The sequence below is a fragment of the Solea senegalensis genome, linkage group LG8, assembly GCF_019176455.1.
Source record: "Solea senegalensis isolate Sse05_10M linkage group LG8, IFAPA_SoseM_1, whole genome shotgun sequence".
NCBI classification, from domain to species: domain Eukaryota; kingdom Metazoa; phylum Chordata; class Actinopteri; order Pleuronectiformes; family Soleidae; genus Solea; species Solea senegalensis.
The window spans coordinates 24,683,987-24,701,034 of NC_058028.1; the positions used below are offsets into that span (position 1 = coordinate 24,683,987).

The 17,048-nt window shown below is 39.9% G+C and overlaps 1 protein-coding gene across 1 annotated transcript; it reads right to left on the minus strand.

Annotated features, from left to right (window-relative positions):
• Positions 1-10,082: 10,082 nt before the first annotated feature.
• On the minus strand, positions 10,083-14,723 carry atf5b (activating transcription factor 5b). The gene is made up of 4 exons (XM_044032844.1): positions 14,494-14,723; positions 13,597-13,809; positions 12,050-13,241; positions 10,083-11,315 (listed from the first exon to the last, which is right to left on the minus strand). The coding sequence occupies exons 2-4, from the start codon at positions 13,733-13,735 to the stop codon at positions 11,129-11,131; spliced, it is 1,518 nt and encodes a 505-aa protein (XP_043888779.1). The 5' UTR covers positions 13,736-13,809; positions 14,494-14,723; the 3' UTR covers positions 10,083-11,128.
• Between the last annotated feature and the right edge of the window lie 2,325 nt (positions 14,724-17,048).

Below are 17,048 nucleotides of genomic sequence, written 5' to 3' on the forward strand. Positions count from 1 at the left end.
ATTTCGGGCCCAGTTAGTTATTATACATGCATTCTTAAATAGAACAAGGAAACGCCATAATTATGCAAATGTAAAATGCTATAATATTATAATATAGTGTTTTTGAGCGGTATATATATATCTATATATATATATATATATACTGTAAATATATATATACTATATATATATATATATATATATATATATATATATATATATACACATAATTCTAATAGTTCAAAATGTGCAAAGAAATGTGTGGGCAATATTAAAAAAGATAGTATAGTATACACAAGACCCTTTACTAATGTTTTATATAATTTAACCCGTTTCTTTTCAGTACATTGTGTTCGCTTTCGGTAGACCATTATTTTGACTGGAACTGGAAATAGGACTGCTTGGTTTGGTCCATTTGAGTAGAATTGACCAAGAGTTTAGTCACTTTGAGGTTTTTATACTGTGAGTGTATTTTTTATATTTAATGGGTTTTTTCTTTCTTGAGAATGTCATGTTTGGAACTTTTGGACCCGCTGTATCTCCTGTCCACACAATAATTTTACCCTTGGTTATCGGGAGGTATTAACAAAACTGCATTTATCATATGTGAAGAATTATTTTTTCCATAAATATGCTGAGCTCCCACCGAAGAACTTCAATGACATCTGCTCTTACTTTAGATAAAGATGATAGTCTTGGGTCTTGTGGTATTAAACGTGCAAACAGAACCCTTTATTCCCATTCATTACATTACAGTCAGTTACCAGATGATTTTATCCAAAGATGCTTACAATAAGTGCATTTAGGTGAGTAAATAAACAGTCAGAAATCATATATGGGTCTATGTCGTTCTAATGTAGCAGGAGAGAGGTCTCCCCTCTGAATAATGATTCAGAGGGGAGATTTTGATGCATGTGTTTTGGCTTTCTGCAGATCACTTTTCTTTTGCAGCACGTTTCTCACGTTTGCATTTGTTTTGTTGTCTTTGGGCTTTTGAATCTGCAGTGTTTGTGAATACATTTCTCCTTCTGCATGTGTTTTGGGTCGTTGCAGTCACCGTAGTACAGAGCGAGGCGATTTTTGATTATGTCCTCACTACTGTGACGTATGTTTTTGTTGTAGCAGCTCTTAGTAGAGCTTGTTCGGTAGTATTTTTGTGAAGAGTAGACTGGAGGTGGTGCGGTTGTTGTTGACGGAAAGAAGAGTTTTTGACATGTTTTTAAGGAATTAAAAGTGAGACGATGTTGATTATTTATCTACGTTCCCAGTATAGACGCCCTTATCTCAGCTACACTACGAATGAATCACAAACAAAACCGTCAGTATCCACAACATTTGTTAAAAATCACTTCAGTGGTTTAATCTTGATGCTGCACATGCGACATGGACACACAAACTGCACTGAAAACAATGACCTCCTGGTCTGAGTTTCTACAAAAGTTTGGCATCATTTAAGTTAAGTACAATTAAGTGAGTAAGCAGCTTTTCTGCATGGCAGAATGTCTTCTCTCGTCTTCTCTCAGATCAGAGCAGCTGCAAGAATAATCCTCACCAGTTTCCTCCACGTGCCTGATTGACAGTGAAATAGAAACCGTTTTAGTCATGACCTTTTTCTCAGCATTGAAATGATAACTCATTAGTTTTTCTGACATTTTGTGCTTCTGTGCTTCAGGTTTTGGTTGCACTGTGGTCTGAACTGTCCCCGTTTTTCTTGGTGTGTTTTGTTAGTTTCCTGTTTTGTTTTGGACTTCTTCTTAAAGTATGCACCTTGTCTAGTTATGTATCCTGTGTTTGTGCTGTTTTCCCTCCAGTGTGACTTTCTGCCTCAGCCTGATGTGATAGACCTGTGTCTCATGAGTGTCACCTGTGGCCCCTAATCAATTTCATGTGGCCCTGTACTTAATATCAAGATGTGATGAGTCTCTGTAACGCTTTTATTTTGAAATCCCATTAAATGTTGTCACAAATATCATTATTGCAATATAACATGATTATATTTTAAGCTCATATTGCCGAGACCCTAGTGAACAGTTGTTTTTTTTCACTTCACTGGCCCCTCCTGACCAGACTAGGTCCTCAGTGGCCCCCAGGTTCGAGGGCCCTGCTCTACAGCTTCCTACATAGTCATCACTTTTATTCCTCTTGTATGTTAGTGTGTGAAATGAATACAAATTTAAGAATAAAACATGAGGCAGACTTAGACCTTGTCACACACAGTACGAAGTATAACGTAGCTCTCAACCCTGACATGAAGTGACTTCTTTACATGCGTACACATGTGCACATCAATGTGATCGTGTTTACACTTAAGCAGAAATGAGGAAATGGAAGTGGTTCCTGGTTTTGCGGCTGATAATTTCGATCATAGTGTTTCCTCATAACATCGATGTCCTGAAAACCACAACGTGTCGTAGGGTGAGAACATTCTGTTTCATGTGCTCATAACATCATGAAATGTGTTGCAGCATTAAAGCTGTAGTGCGTAACCTTGAAATATACATTTCTGTTCCATCTGACCTTTGTCAAGTGAGCTCACACAGCGTTGCTCCGCATGCCTCGGTTTCCAATTTAACTGATATTGGAGTTACTGTTCGTCTGGAAGTCGCTCCCTGAAGTTTCTTATTATGAAGTACTTATAATAATTGTAAGTATGTCACGTTATCTTTGAGATATTATGAACGAGTTCCAGACAGACAGCGACTCCAAGCCCATGTCTACTATCTGTCCATTGAGCTGTCGCTCAAAACTCAGTAGCCAATCAGCAGGAGGCTTCCTTAGGCCCGCCCATGGTCAGAATTGCAAACAAATAGCCAGAGAGCGCAAAGAACAAGTTTGAAGCGCAAACACAAAAGAGTCAAATTCCGATCATTGCAAACTAATGAGATACTATCCTTTTTGAATGATTAAATCGATATTTGATTTGCAATTTGTTTAGTCTGACTTTGCGGTTCATTTTTCTTTGCTCGGTTCATAAAGTGTCGCTTGCTTCGTGTCATTTGATAATATTGACACAAATCTAATTCATACCACGCTGAATTTGATCCAGAAAAGCCTTGAAGACGCTCCCTCAGGGTGATAAAACCACTGCTGAGGTTTGGCGATGCATCTGAGATCAAAGGAGCAGCTGGAGGAGCAACTTTCTTGTGAAGTAAAGTAACGTTAGACTGGTCCAACTTCTGGATAAATGAAGCTCTCTATATCCTAGTTTTTACTTTGCTTAGGGTTAAGGTTGCATGTGTAAATTGATGCTTGTGTTGTGTGCTCACTTGTGTGCACAGTGTACCAAGTTTACTACTGAGTTTGTACAAAGTATGTGTTACTACGAAATATGGCACATGTATGAGTTGGAAAAAGAAAAATTGCTTGTACATCGTTTCCATTTGTTTTTGCACACTGGGAGACAAATACTCCACATTTCATTGACGTACAACTCTAGTGTTTTGTTTTTTTCTAAATAAAACTCTAAAATCAAATTCAGTTTCTTGTTTTTCGTCACTTTAAACTGTTAAAACACCCTTTTAACATGCAGTAAATTGTAAAAAAAAAAACTGTGCTCTGGAAAACTGGGCAAAAGCACAGACGTTTGAGGTTTAGGTGTCAAAGGGTTAAGGACGTTTCCTTCTAATCCGACAGCACTAACGAAAGCCAGAAATACTGAACTGAATCGAAACCGGTTCAGCTGTGTTTTCAGTTCAGTGAGTCAGACTTTTTGGAGCACTGATTCTAAAGGCTCAGTACACACATCACTAAAGAAACATGCAGATTAGGGGATTAGGCAAAACTGGACACTGTAATTTGTCTCTATGTGTCAGGGTCGCTCCCTGCAACCCTCATGTGGAGGATAAAGCGAGGGAGGGAGTGCCTTGACTTGACACTGCAGCTTTAAACACCTGGCTGTCGCTGCAATGTTCGGTCATGACCTGATTTCTGCTCTCTTCTGCTCTCGTCTCCGCTCTCTTTGCCACTTCCGTGTGGGAATTTTTGCCTCAAATAAGTGACTTTACAAAGATTAATGAGGCTTTTTTTTTTTTTAAAAATCACCGAAATATCACATTCAAACATTCCAATCGTTTCTCATGGATGGCAGAAAAGTGAATGAGCAAAGAGAACAGTTGTTTGTGAGAGCAGGCTGCAGGCTCTCCTCACTCCACATGAATGCTAATGGCATGCAACATTGGCAGAGGAAAGGGACCGCGGATACACACTTTGTTTTTTTCGTGCCAAGGTAAATTTACCAGCGAAATAGTGATTACCTGAAACTAATGGGAACAACAAGAGCAGACAGTGTATGTGGGATGAGCCTTACTCATCTGTTTGCACACAAACAAGCTCTTTTTTTGGGAGGTGGAGGTTTAGTTGGACAGAAAACACCGTAATAATAAGCTGCAGAACCTACTTACTTGTATTTGTTACCTCTGTCATAAACACTGACCTTATCACAACTAGTAGTCCTCATGTAGTCCTCAATTCAAGATTTGAATTGTGTAATTGTTAGTAGTAGGTATTAAGTGGTTATGGTTAGAGTTAGGCTAGCTTTGTTTATGGATGTTAGTCAGTGTGAGTCTTTACAATGATATGTGTGTGTGTGTGTGTGTGTGTGTGTGTGTGAGAGATGTTTGTGCTGCTATCTACACCAGTGACGTGAGGTCAGGTCAGGCAGAGGAGGCAGAGCCTCTCCTCTCTTCATGACAAGTAAAATACCAAAAACTTGATAATAAAATCAACTAAAATACTAACATTGATAAAAGAAAATTGACTGTTCTATAAATTAGTTTTCTGTATGATTTATATAAATAAAAGAATAAAATATTATATAAACATAGAGATGGAAAACCATTTACTCACTCACTCACACACACACTCATGGGCAATTTAGAGTGTCCAATAATCTCTTCATGTTTTTGGACATGTGGGAGGAGCCCAGAGAAAATCCCCACAACAGTGCTGTTGGTGTGAAACCCCTAACTAGAACCACTGCCACAAAAAGTGATTTGGTTTGAGGCCCCGTGCCCTGGCGCCCCCGAAGTCTCTTGCAACGCCCCTGCCCACAAGATGTCTGAAACTTTAAAATTTGAAATTTACAACATCATGCAAACGCCAGACTCTGATTTAATCCCGTTTAATCTCTGAGAGACACTTGAGTCCATGAACTGGCTTTACGGTTAAAGGAGACGTACCACCCCCCACACACCCCCCCCACAGCTCCTCCAGTAGCAGCCGCTCATAATGAATTTAAAACCTGCTCGCTGGTTTAGCACACAGCCTCAAACAGAGCTGCAGGCCATTCAGCATTTCCAGCTCATACATACACTCCACCGACCGCTGGATGCTCACTGTGATCTCGCCACCCGCCTCCTTCCATTTCTCTCCTCGCGTTGCATCACTCTGCTGCACCACCTCCCTCCCACCCACCCCCAAATGTGAGCTCGTCTTATTTATTTAGGCCACATGTGTCTGTATAACCACTCTCAGGGATACCGATGCGACCGTGTGATGGAATTAGTCATATTAGTGATTAGTGATGTATATTTTATACAGATTTCTTACTGTTACAAAACACTGTTGTTTTGTTTGCTGTTACTGTTACAGTCAGGGCCGTTTTGGGGGAATTTGGGGACCCAAGGGGGTCCTATATCACACTAGACCAAACCCTATTATTTCAAAGGCGGTTCCCAAATAGATTGTGTATCAGGCTGATTCCTGACGTTGACAACGCTCCATCGTGAGCCTCAACGTTTGCGAATTCGACCAGCGCCATAGTGAGCTCTCACGTCCAGAAAATCCAGCTGTCCAACACACTCCTGTCCACATATTATCTATTTTCCTGTAAACCAGAAGATAATATACTAAACTAAAGAAGACCTGAAACGGTTGTGTATGGACATTATAAATCCAGTGAGACACACATTTTCCCATAGACTTCCACTCAAACCTAGGTCTTTTCGCAGCCAGCAGAGTCGCCCCCTGGTGGTTATTCAATATATTCTTACTTCCTGATTGAATTTGTTAAGAATAAAAGAAGAATTGTCTCCATTTGTTTTGTCATCAGTGATTTTGCCTCAAACACACTTCATAAATCTGCTGCTGATGAAAAAAAATAATACATGTACCATCATTAAAATGTGTACTTAATAAAATAAGCTCGTAACCTGCACACACACACAAAACATCTTGACTCATGTCCTCGGATGGTATTGTACTTGTATGATCATATAATACATATAATCTTGGCGGCAAGAAAGAAGCGACAGCGTCTTCCAGTACGTTGCTCAAGGGTGGAGCGGTGAATGCTACAGATTCTTGTGGCCCACGCTTTTAGGTCTGAAACCGTCCGTGGAATCTATCTGCAGATCTTTTCATAATCCACTCTGTGTTGCCGATGATGCAGTACCACTGTAGGTATATCTGACAGAGCTGTGATGAATTCTGATGAATTCAAAAGTACTGCCAAATAATGTGCCCCACCTAGCAAACTGTTGAGTAACGTGCGCTAATTCTGCTGACTCACTGCTTACCTGCATGGCTACAGAACTCCCACACTGGTATGTGAACAAAGGGAACATCTGAGGAGAAACTTGGAAGGTGATAAGACAGGTACTGTCCATGAAACACTCAACACACCCTGTTTTCAATGTCACTCGCATTCATCTTCCAGGCCATTAGCTTAGCTGTTAGCCATTAGCGAGCCAGAACTTGTTGTTTTTGTACCTTAAAATCAGTAAGTGTGAATTAGGCACCAAAGTAAAAGTTACACAACAGTAGCAGTATTGTCACTGGCCTCCATTGTGATGTTGTTTTCTTCCTCCTCCATTTTATTTGTGATGCATTTGTGACATCTGTGACGTTTCATTTAAAGCCGCGCACACACGCCTGATTTTACCCACAATTCACAGTTGAGGATTTTGGGCCGCAGTACGCAGGCCCAAGGACTAAGCTGAACGAAATATAGCCTTTACCATGACATTTTTTACTTGTTATATGGCCTTACCAGGTCATCTTGGCCCTAACTCAGGGGTGTCAAACTCATTTTTGTCCGGGGGGCCACATACAGCACAATTTGATCTCAAGGGGGCCGGACCAGTAAAAATAGTAAAATAATAGCATAATAACCTATGAACAACAAGAACCCCTTTGTTTTTCTCCTTTGTTTTACATTCACTGAAGGATAATTTTACAAAACATGAAATTTCTTGAGAAATATAAGTGCAATTTCAACAATATCATGCCTAAATTTACTATTTACACAGCACACTGGATCTATAAAGGCACAAACATTTAGTCACGGGTATCTGGAGCATTTGACATTATGTTTAGATTAGTGTGAAATTTGAACAAATTCATCCTGCGGGCCGGATTGGACCCTCTGGCGGGCCGGTTCTGGCCCCCGGGCCGTATGTTTGACACCCCTGCCCTAACTCTAACCTCACTTCTTCTCCATGCCTAACCCTAAACCTGTGTATTGATTACTGACCCAACTACAAACATGTTGAAAGAGTAGGTGGGACACAGGAAATACTCAGAAGACGACAGGAAGTCGTGGGAATATAAAACCCTTTAAACTGTCGCTCTGTCTGTCTATTGAATCGTTCAGTTGGTTTGACAAACCAACAGAATTCTGTTTTAATTTTACTCTTCCTACTTTTTAGTAGTAGATTTCCTTAGTTTTATTAATACTGGTGAGATTTAAGTGATCAGGTAGTAGCATTGGGAAAGAATCATTTAAATGCAGAGATGAAGTGTTATTTTTGCACATTAAATTCCTTGAATGGTGCGTTAATCACCTTTTTTTTCACCCAGCTACACAAATCCCTGGTATATCTGCTCATTTTATTGTGAAAGAGGCTTTATATTTACTGTCATGTGAGGAAAAACTGTAGGGATTCTATATTCTGTAACCCTCTGACATGGATGTAATGTTTCCACCTGTGTCTGTCTGTTGTTTTGTGTGTTTGTTGACAGGAAAGTCATGAAAATATGTGGTGGAATGAGATTAATTAATTAGAAAGCTTGACTGACGCTTTTGTGTTTGGAGAGAGAGATGAACAACATTCACACCTACGGTAAATCTAAATTTCATTCAGTTAAACTTGATAATAAGTGTCGATCAAAGGGCTGCGAACCCCAGCCTTTTTGCTGTAAGGCAGCATTGGCTAGCTACTGCCCCACCATGTGACCCCACTTTAAGTCATCATAATTCATAGAGTTCAAAAGAACGGCTGGATCCCTGTCCACTTCACCCAACACACACATTTTACACTCTCTGGAAGCGAGCGATGATTTTTGAATCCTGACACTGACGCCACATCCACACTGAAGTGCACAGTTTTCACACTGTGCTCTCATGTTTCACGGCTCCTGTAGACATCACACTTTTCACAATAACAACACTTCAAGTTCACTTCATTTCACTCCAGTGCTCTGATGTTTCTACACTTAGACTAGAGGGACACCTGGTGGTCGACGAGCACCACACACCTGAAATCTTACTGGAATTCTCCGCATGTGCTCGCGTCTCTCACTGTCTCTGTCTCTCAACCTGCTCGTGTTTTCAATACGTATGGAAATGAAGTATGTATATATATAGATATAGATCTATACATATATGTATATATATACATATATACATATAGTCCTAGTCCACATTTTCTTTTTTTGCTTTTATCATTGCATTACACTTGATACACACTGTATGTGTACATTTAAACCTGTACTTCTATATATTACACACTGTATTACTGTGTATTTTCTGTGATAATATATATATATATATATATATGGTATATATATGGATCAGTATATGATTTTCTTTTTTTCATTAAAACATAATTCATACATATTGTATTATATATTATTAACAGGCTCTCAATGTTTTAAAATATATTTTATCTGATTGAATTTATTCTTCTTTTTAATGACACTTTATTTAAATCTCTGCACTTGATATTTATGTCAAGTTTTGCATTTCTGTTCTTATGTTTAATGTAAATCGCGTCATTTTATGTCCGTGAACGGTGCTTTTTAAAAACTACTTAAACTGTAGTACTGTACTAAACATTATATTTTTTAAGCAGTAATTTAGCTAGTAGTGTGGTCCGGATTCAATTCATTTGGAGTATAATCTCATCTAACGAGATAGCGAAGAACTTTATTGAACACACTGCAAAAACAGGTTATAATTTACACAAATCCCTTTTTACATTTCATCCGTCTCAAACAAACAAACAAACAAACAAACAAAGACAACGCGAATGGGATGGACAGATTTAAGGGTATTCTTTGTCAAAGCAGTTTTTTTATTATTATTATTCTGATAGTTCACTCGTATCTCTCGCTCCTCCTGGTGCAAGTATTGTGTGATGTTGCCTCATGCACTTGAAAGGCCTATGACTGCTGGGAGAGATACCAAGAGATTTCACACACACACACACACACACATGCATGATGTGTTCACACACCCTGCACGGGCTGGAGGATGAGATAGGCAATTTATGTTGTCTGTTGACTGCTGGAGCTTGATATGGCTCCACTCAGCCTCCCGGATCAATCATAGCACATTAACAAAGCACTATGAATTATGGGAGGAAATAATAAATAGTGTTTGGACAAAATAATCCCTTAGTCCTGAATTAAAAGTGTGTTTTTTGAGATGGCTCAGGCTTCATTCAAAGCCTGCCATGATGTGCTGCCATACAGTGGTGAATCATGGGAAATATGGACTCTTGACTGCATTGCAGCCAAACAAAAAAAAAAAAAAAAAAAAGAGGTGGTAGGTGCAGCAGTTGTGGGGCTGAGCAGAATAAAGAGACAGGATTTGTTCTGCGCTTGTCTTTATCTCTTAATCCCACCATCTTCTTATTCAGTGCTTGTTGTGGGTGCAGTGGAGACGTGTGACGGACGTGAGCGTGCAGTGGAAAACAGGCCAAAGGCAGAGATGAACCAATGCTGCATGACTTCTTTTTATTTTTGGCTGGGATTTTACCTGATGTATCATTTCCTGACACTGACATTTTAACTCTCATTGTTAAAAACAAACCTGAATTTCAGTCAGATAACATCAAATTTGATTGATTGACAACACGATTCAGGAAAAGGAAAAAAAGTGGTACCGTTACCCAACAACAATTTATTGTTGCGTCAACAGGTGATTGTTTGTTCGCAAGAATACAGCCGAAAGAGAAAAGCGAATAAAAAAGCCAAATGTTTCGTTTTTTTCAAAATAAAAGCATGAGCCACACTGGAAACGGAGTAAAGAGTCAAAAGTCAACTCAGTTTAAATTGACGTGGTGGAGATCTGGAAGCCATGCAGATAAAACAGAATATCGCCTTCAAATAATACTTGCACATGCTTTTCCAAAAATCAAACATGCATTGGATATTTCAGTGTCATAAAGCAGTGTAATTACTCAACATTTTAGATATACAAATCTCTAAATGTTTCCGAAAATGAATATTTGTAGAGCATGTTAACACACTTTGCTTTTAAAAAAAAAAAATCCAACAATCCTTTTATTCACTCGATTGTTTTTTTAGCAAATGATAAATGAACATTGAATAAAATAAAATAGAAAATAATATATATATATATTTATATATTTCTTATGGATCTGCCTCAATGCTGCCGTCGCGTGTGTGTGTGTCACAAAAAAAAAAGCACAAGCAAATTTTCAATCACTACTAATGATCCAAAGAGCTTTTTTTTTTTTTTCTTCTCCTTCTTCTTCGTCTTTTTTTATGTAAACGATCAATCGCTGCGAGCGCAAACTCGGGTCGTCACAAGGCTGTGAGTGCAGTTCGGATCACAGTGGTCACGGACAAGTTCAGCATCTCCTCTGGAAAAGAAGCCACACCTCACTAAGGCTTTGAATAGCTCGAGTTACTCAACTGGAAACATCTCCTTTCTCCTGTTGTCGTCGTCGTCGTTGAGAGGAAAGAGTGTTTGTAGTGTAGTGTGTGTGTGTGTGTTTTTAATATTTTAGAAAAGAACTAGGAAAATCATGCAACTCCCATTTCATTTTTGTGAGACAAAATATCAGTTGGTGATCTTGACTTTTCTCTTGCTGGTTGGGAGATTTTTCGGAGGTGAGGTCAGCGTTGGGGGCGGGCGGGTGGCTTTCTGTTTCTGTTTGTTGTTGTTGTGTTGTTTGTTTTATTAGGCACTGCCGTCCTGTTTGAGCCGCTGACTGCGAGCCTTGTAGACCTCGATCAGTAAATCTTTGACGTACTGGATTTCCCGCTCCACCGACTCCGCCTTGTCGCGAAGCTCCCGGTTCTGCCCCTCGAGGCCGTGAAGCTCCTCCTCCAGAGAGTCCAGCTCCGCCCTCTTACGCAGCCTGTACCTGCGGAAAGAGCGGAGAGAAAGCTCTTGGTGGGTCTGTTGTGTTTGTGCTGCCTTGCGTTTTTATTAATGAGTTGAGGGAGCGTGACCTTTGCGCTACATGGAGTGGATTATTCACACAGCTCAGGCACGGCACGGTGTGTCCTCTTAATTCCACCTACTGCCGAGTTCATGACTGATACTTCTCCCTGACTTCAATCTTTTTCCACAGCTGACATTAAACTCAGTGTAGATGTCAAAAATGACACAGAGAGGCCGAGAGAGAGAGAGAGAGAGCAGACTTATAGAAATAGTTAGGTGGGGCTGAATCTGGCACACAGTGAGGGGACTTTCCATTTCCCTCCTACACTCTGTAAGACATTTAAAGCACCGGCTTATGTGACACACACAGTCATGTGAACAAAACAACAACCATCTTGCTTCCATTGATTCATGGATACATGTATAGAAACAAGTTCATTAAAACATTTGTTTCGATTCACAGTTGTGCACACGCACATTCTCCCGATCACACCGAGGGCTCAATGAATTCGATAAAATATTGGATTTTTTTCAAGTCAAGCTTCAGCTAATTATTCAGATAGATTTAAATATGTATAAAAAATATGATGAAAATATTAACTTCTGGATCAGAAATAAAAAATACATTTTTCTTTTCTTTCATTTTTCATCACAAAGTCAACAGCTAAATTGCAGCCGAGGTTTGAAGGAAGACAGAAAAGACAAGTTGTTTACCTGTGAGCAGCAGTTTTGTTCTGGTCTCTCTTCTTCTGCTTCTTCTCTCCAGTGTTGGAGTCCAGAGACGTGGGGCTCATCACCAGCGACGGCTTGATGGAGCAGTGCTCGTCCTTTAGCCTCTGGGTTGGGCGGTGGATGGGGGCACCCATCAGCGACCCCTCACCCTCCCCTCTGGACAGACATTCATAGCTTTGGTCTGCAAGGCATTCTGGATAGAGGTAGTGGCCATGTTGGGGCTCTACAGCCTGTGCTTGTGACGGCTGATCTAGGTCACCTATAAAGCTATGGTAAGGCTCCGTGTTGGCCATGGACTGGTGAAAGTAGCCGTCACTGGCCACCATAGTCTCTTGGGGGATACTTCCAGAAAGTCCTCCATCTTTGCCGCAGTGCAAAACATCAAGCCCCGTGCTGTCGTAACTTACGTTGACCTTCACGTTGTGCATCAACTGTCCGTCTCGCTTGTGGTGGCTCTCGTACGAGCCGCCCAGACAAAAACCTCGCGCAATCTCTTCGCTGCAAAACATTCCCTCTGAAAAACAATAACTTTCCTCCTCCTTCAAAGACAACGCACATTCTCTCACCTTCTTGACACTGCCCAGGCTGTTCTTGCTGACCGTCTTCAGTGTGGAGTAGTGGTTCACAGACAACTCTGTGCTTCCTGAGTAACCTCCCCTCGAGCCCCACGTATCAAGTCCAACTTCTTCACCTACTTTCACAGCCTCGCTGATGATTCGTCGCCCGTTGTTGTGGTGGTGGTACCGGTGATGGTAGTTATACGGAGCGGGACGAGCAATTTTGGTTCTGCCAATGGGTCCGCCACAGAAGCTCGGCAGGTCCAGTTCCCCTGTCGCCAAGGTAACGACCACAGGGCTGGCTTCTGATTGACTGGACCCATAGGACCCATATGGTAACTGATAATAAGACTGGGAGCCCATGGCTTGAGCACCCTTATCACATTTTGAAGATTTCTCCAACTTGCTTGTCGTGGATGTGGACTCGGAGCGGAAGTAGTCCTCCAGCTGAGCCAACTCCTCCTGCAGCAGAGAGGTCATGACCTCCAGATCCGAGGGCACCTTGACATCATGTTCTAATGGCGAGGGTGGAAGGGAAGAGCTCGGAGAAGATTCACTCGTTGACACAAATGAAGACAAATCAACTTTTTCCGTCATCCAGTCTGAGTGACCATCACCTAAAAAAGATGAAAAAAAAAAAAAACATTAAGAGAGTGAAACAATTTTTTTTTTTTTTCCAAATCAGATGTTTGTATAAAATAACTGCAGTAAAAACAAAAAAAAAATAGGAAAAAATATTCCTAAATCACTTAAGCTTGTGAGGATAAAAGCTGCATAAGTTAAAATCAAGCTAAGCATCCGGAAAAATCAAAGTGAACAACTAACCGATCATCTGAAAATGATTGAACAGCATCGTCTGCATTCGATAAAAATCCACTTAGCTGTACTCACTGTACGACATTAGCCCCGTGCTGCACTGCGGCTCCGACCTCGGGATGTGGAAAAATAAAAAAGCATCTCGGCAAAACTCACCAATTAAGTGCTGCCTCTCCACAGGCTCCGCCCCCGTCCCGGGCCCCGATTGGCTGTGGCTAGCCTGTTGGAGAAAGGGAGCGCGGAGCTCGCCTATGGAAATGGGAGGAATTTTCCGGCGAAGGATCGATGCCGCCATTGTGTCGTCTGCTTCGATCAAATTGTTCAAAAGCACAAACCGTGCACTGGCTGGATGAAGGAGCAGTGGAAGAACTGTAGGGGGAAACATTTTGAAATGTTTTTAAATTCAATTCAATGAAACTAAATTAAATTAAAAAAAAAAAAATTAATTCAGTCTTTAAAACCCATATTTCAAACCTACAAGTTGTAAATAATAAAATCACATTACATTCATACATACATTTGAATTATTAACTTTTTATATTTGAATTGAACTCAAATAAATGCTCCACTTATTTACTCACCTGTCATGTACATTAATGTCACAGTAATTCAATTATCAAACAAACAAGAAGCTGACATAGTTTCATAGACAGTTAGCAAATAATAAATAACAAGTAAAAATATAAAAAGCATGAAAATAACTTTCATGACTTTAATGACATAGATATGAATATGAATTTACTCAATAACACCATTACATAGGTTAATAACAACATAATCATGTCAGTTATTTGTTTAACTATATCATTAAAAACAGAAATCCTGACATAGGTGAAGTTAACACATAAATCATATTGATTTGGTGACTTTCATATAGTAACACGTGCTGCACTCGCTGTGTAAATGCAGTGAGAAAATAAAAACTCAGTTGACAGTTGTAATAAAACGTAGTTTAACGACACTTTAAACAAAATGTCTCCTCTGGTGCTCGAGCTAAATCCTCCGGTGAACTTTCCTCCGTTGGTTCCGCTGCGGAGCGCCGATCAAACTTACCCCATAGTTTCGGAGTAGTCTCGTAAAGTGCTGCACGAGCGAAGCACGCGGAGCTTGACGTGGAGGAGGAAGACGGTGACAGTTTTAAAGAGCCATGTTTTCCCCTGAAGGATGAAGCCTCAGACTCTAGTTGAAGCGCTATTTCAGGCGAAAACACTTGCGGACAGAAAGTTTTTAGATCCGTTACTTCTGCAACTCCTAATGCCCGGACCGCAGCACCGCGAGCCGGAATCCATCCGCGGCTTGCAAGCGCTCGCCCGGCCGTTACGTCATCAACCTCGGGACTTTCCCACTCTGCACGCACACACACACACACACACATTCACTCCGTCATGTTTCACTTTTCACAGTTTTTTTCTCTTATTTTTGTTTATAAAACTGAATAATTTTGTCGTAAGTTTATAACAAAGTAACTTGGACGTACATCTGGATGTAGACGTTGTGACAATTAACTTTATATTACACTAATAACAAATGTATTGCCTACATTTTTATGATTATTGTGCTATCCTTTAAATATTGTATCTGTTCATTTTACCATAATATGTTCTTTATTTTACTCCTGTTGATTGTCTTGTCCTGTTAAATCTTAACTCAATCCAAAAGTCTGTTTCCTGTACAAACAAAGATAATTATTATGATGTTATCAACACTTATATATTGTATTTTTGATTATTAAATAGTTGTGTTTTCTTTACCTTGAAAAATACCTTTATTATTAAATCAACAGTGTCAACAAGTGTTGTTTTTAACAGTAGTGCCCTGTTAAAAAGTCACAAACCCAAAAACATGAACAAGAACTTTGCGTAATAAAGTGTAATAAAGACGTAATTCACAAAGTCTTCACACGGTTAAAGTATGAAAACATTACGTTTAAAACATAACAGGAGCGAGGTAGCGCGCTCCGCTCTGAGGACAGCGCGCACGCACACACACAGCTGGGACTAGTTTCCTGTGCGCCGCAGCGGAAGGACATGGTGTTGCAGTTCGAAGGTGTAACTTTAGTTGCAACCCTGTTGCATCAGATCCGCTGGGGATTCGCTGAACGTTGTTAACAATGTGGCCCCACCATTGGTTTATGTGCGGGAACTTTTCACTTTCTATTGGCCCGCCGTCACTCTCACTGATTACTAATCATTACACATTAGCACCGACCTGCTGGGACCTGAGCACAGTACAGCAGTGTACAGTAGAGGCAGCAGCAGCAGCAGCAGGAAGACATGATGGCCTCCTCCTCCTCCTCCTCCTCTTCCTCCTACAACACACTCATATTAAAGTCACTTTATTAAAACAGTCTTTATGTTTTCCCACATTGTCATCCACATGAAGCACCCTGTGACTCCTCCCACTCTCAATGATGTAAACAAATCTTTTATAATATATGTATATATATATATATATATATATATATGATGCCGCTCTGAGGCTGAGTTGGCCCTGAACTGTGACTGTGAAGTCCGTTAAAGTTTAAGCACTATTTAAGCACTATGTTTAAACATACCGTATATACAGAGGGTATAAGAATGTGCAATATAGAGTGTCTTACATCATTTCTTCTGATGAAAAGAACATATACACTATATTATATTTATATTTATTTATTTATTTATTTAACTATATAAACACACTTGAGCAAAAAAGTACTCAAAATGTTTAAAGTCGGATTGGATTTTTGAAATTTGGAAAGAGGTCAGAGTTCAACGTTCACTTGGCTCGTTTTTATGAACAAAAAGAAAAGAAACGAGGTCTATTTTGGGACTTCTGCACAATTGTTACTACTTTATATCTATATCCTTATATCTACTAAAATGTGATAAAGAAATATAACTTTGACTCAACAACACAACACATAAGAAGACAAAAAACAATAATTATGTGACCTATAAACACACGTATTATTTAGCTCCTACAATATGTAGCAAATTACTTCCACTTAATTACTGATATCTATTGACATGGTCAATGCACTTTAGATTATAAATAATAAACAATTCTCCAAAGGTTTTCAAAAGGTTCCCTGAAAGAAAAGTAAGAATATAACACAATTATTAGACTCGACCTGCCGCTACTCCGTTTGGTATCAGACACACTGTTTCCTATTACTTCATAGTCTCTCCTCAACGTGGGCCAGCTCATCATAGCAAATCATTATAATCAGTTAATTAAAAAGATTAGTTCATTAGACTCCGTCTGACACAGACACTGACCTGAAATACACTAAATTAGAAACTTCCTTACTAAACGTTGCAGATGAACGCATGTCTTCAGGATTTTTAAGTCTTTTTAACTGATCTACAGTTCGGCATTGTTCGCTTTGATTCTTGTGTCGGACGTCGCGCTCATGACTCTTCCAGTGACGACGCTCTCTGACCAATCGGTGCAACTTTAAAGCTGTAGTATGTAACTTTTAACAGATATTTAAACAAATGTCGGTTACATTCAGCTCCACAGGAAATTCTCTCAATCTCTCTGTTCTCATCAGTGTAGGTGAGGTGATTAGATCTCGCGATGCCTGGTGACACGACGCACAGGAGGTGATTTGTTTTATGTCAATA

Bases quoted from the DNA above. Each gene is read 5' to 3' on its own strand.
- atf5b (XM_044032844.1), bottom strand. From the start codon at position 13,735: ATGGCGGCATCGATCCTTCGCCGGAAAATTCCTCCCATTTCCATAGGC. The intron at 13,242-13,596 runs GTGAGTTTTGCC...CATCTTTTTTAG, and splicing joins GGAGAGGCAGCACTTAATTG to GTGATGGTCACTCAGACTGG. The intron at 11,316-12,049 runs GTAAACAACTTG...CTCTTTCCGCAG, and splicing joins AACAAAACTGCTGCTCACAG to GTACAGGCTGCGTAAGAGGG.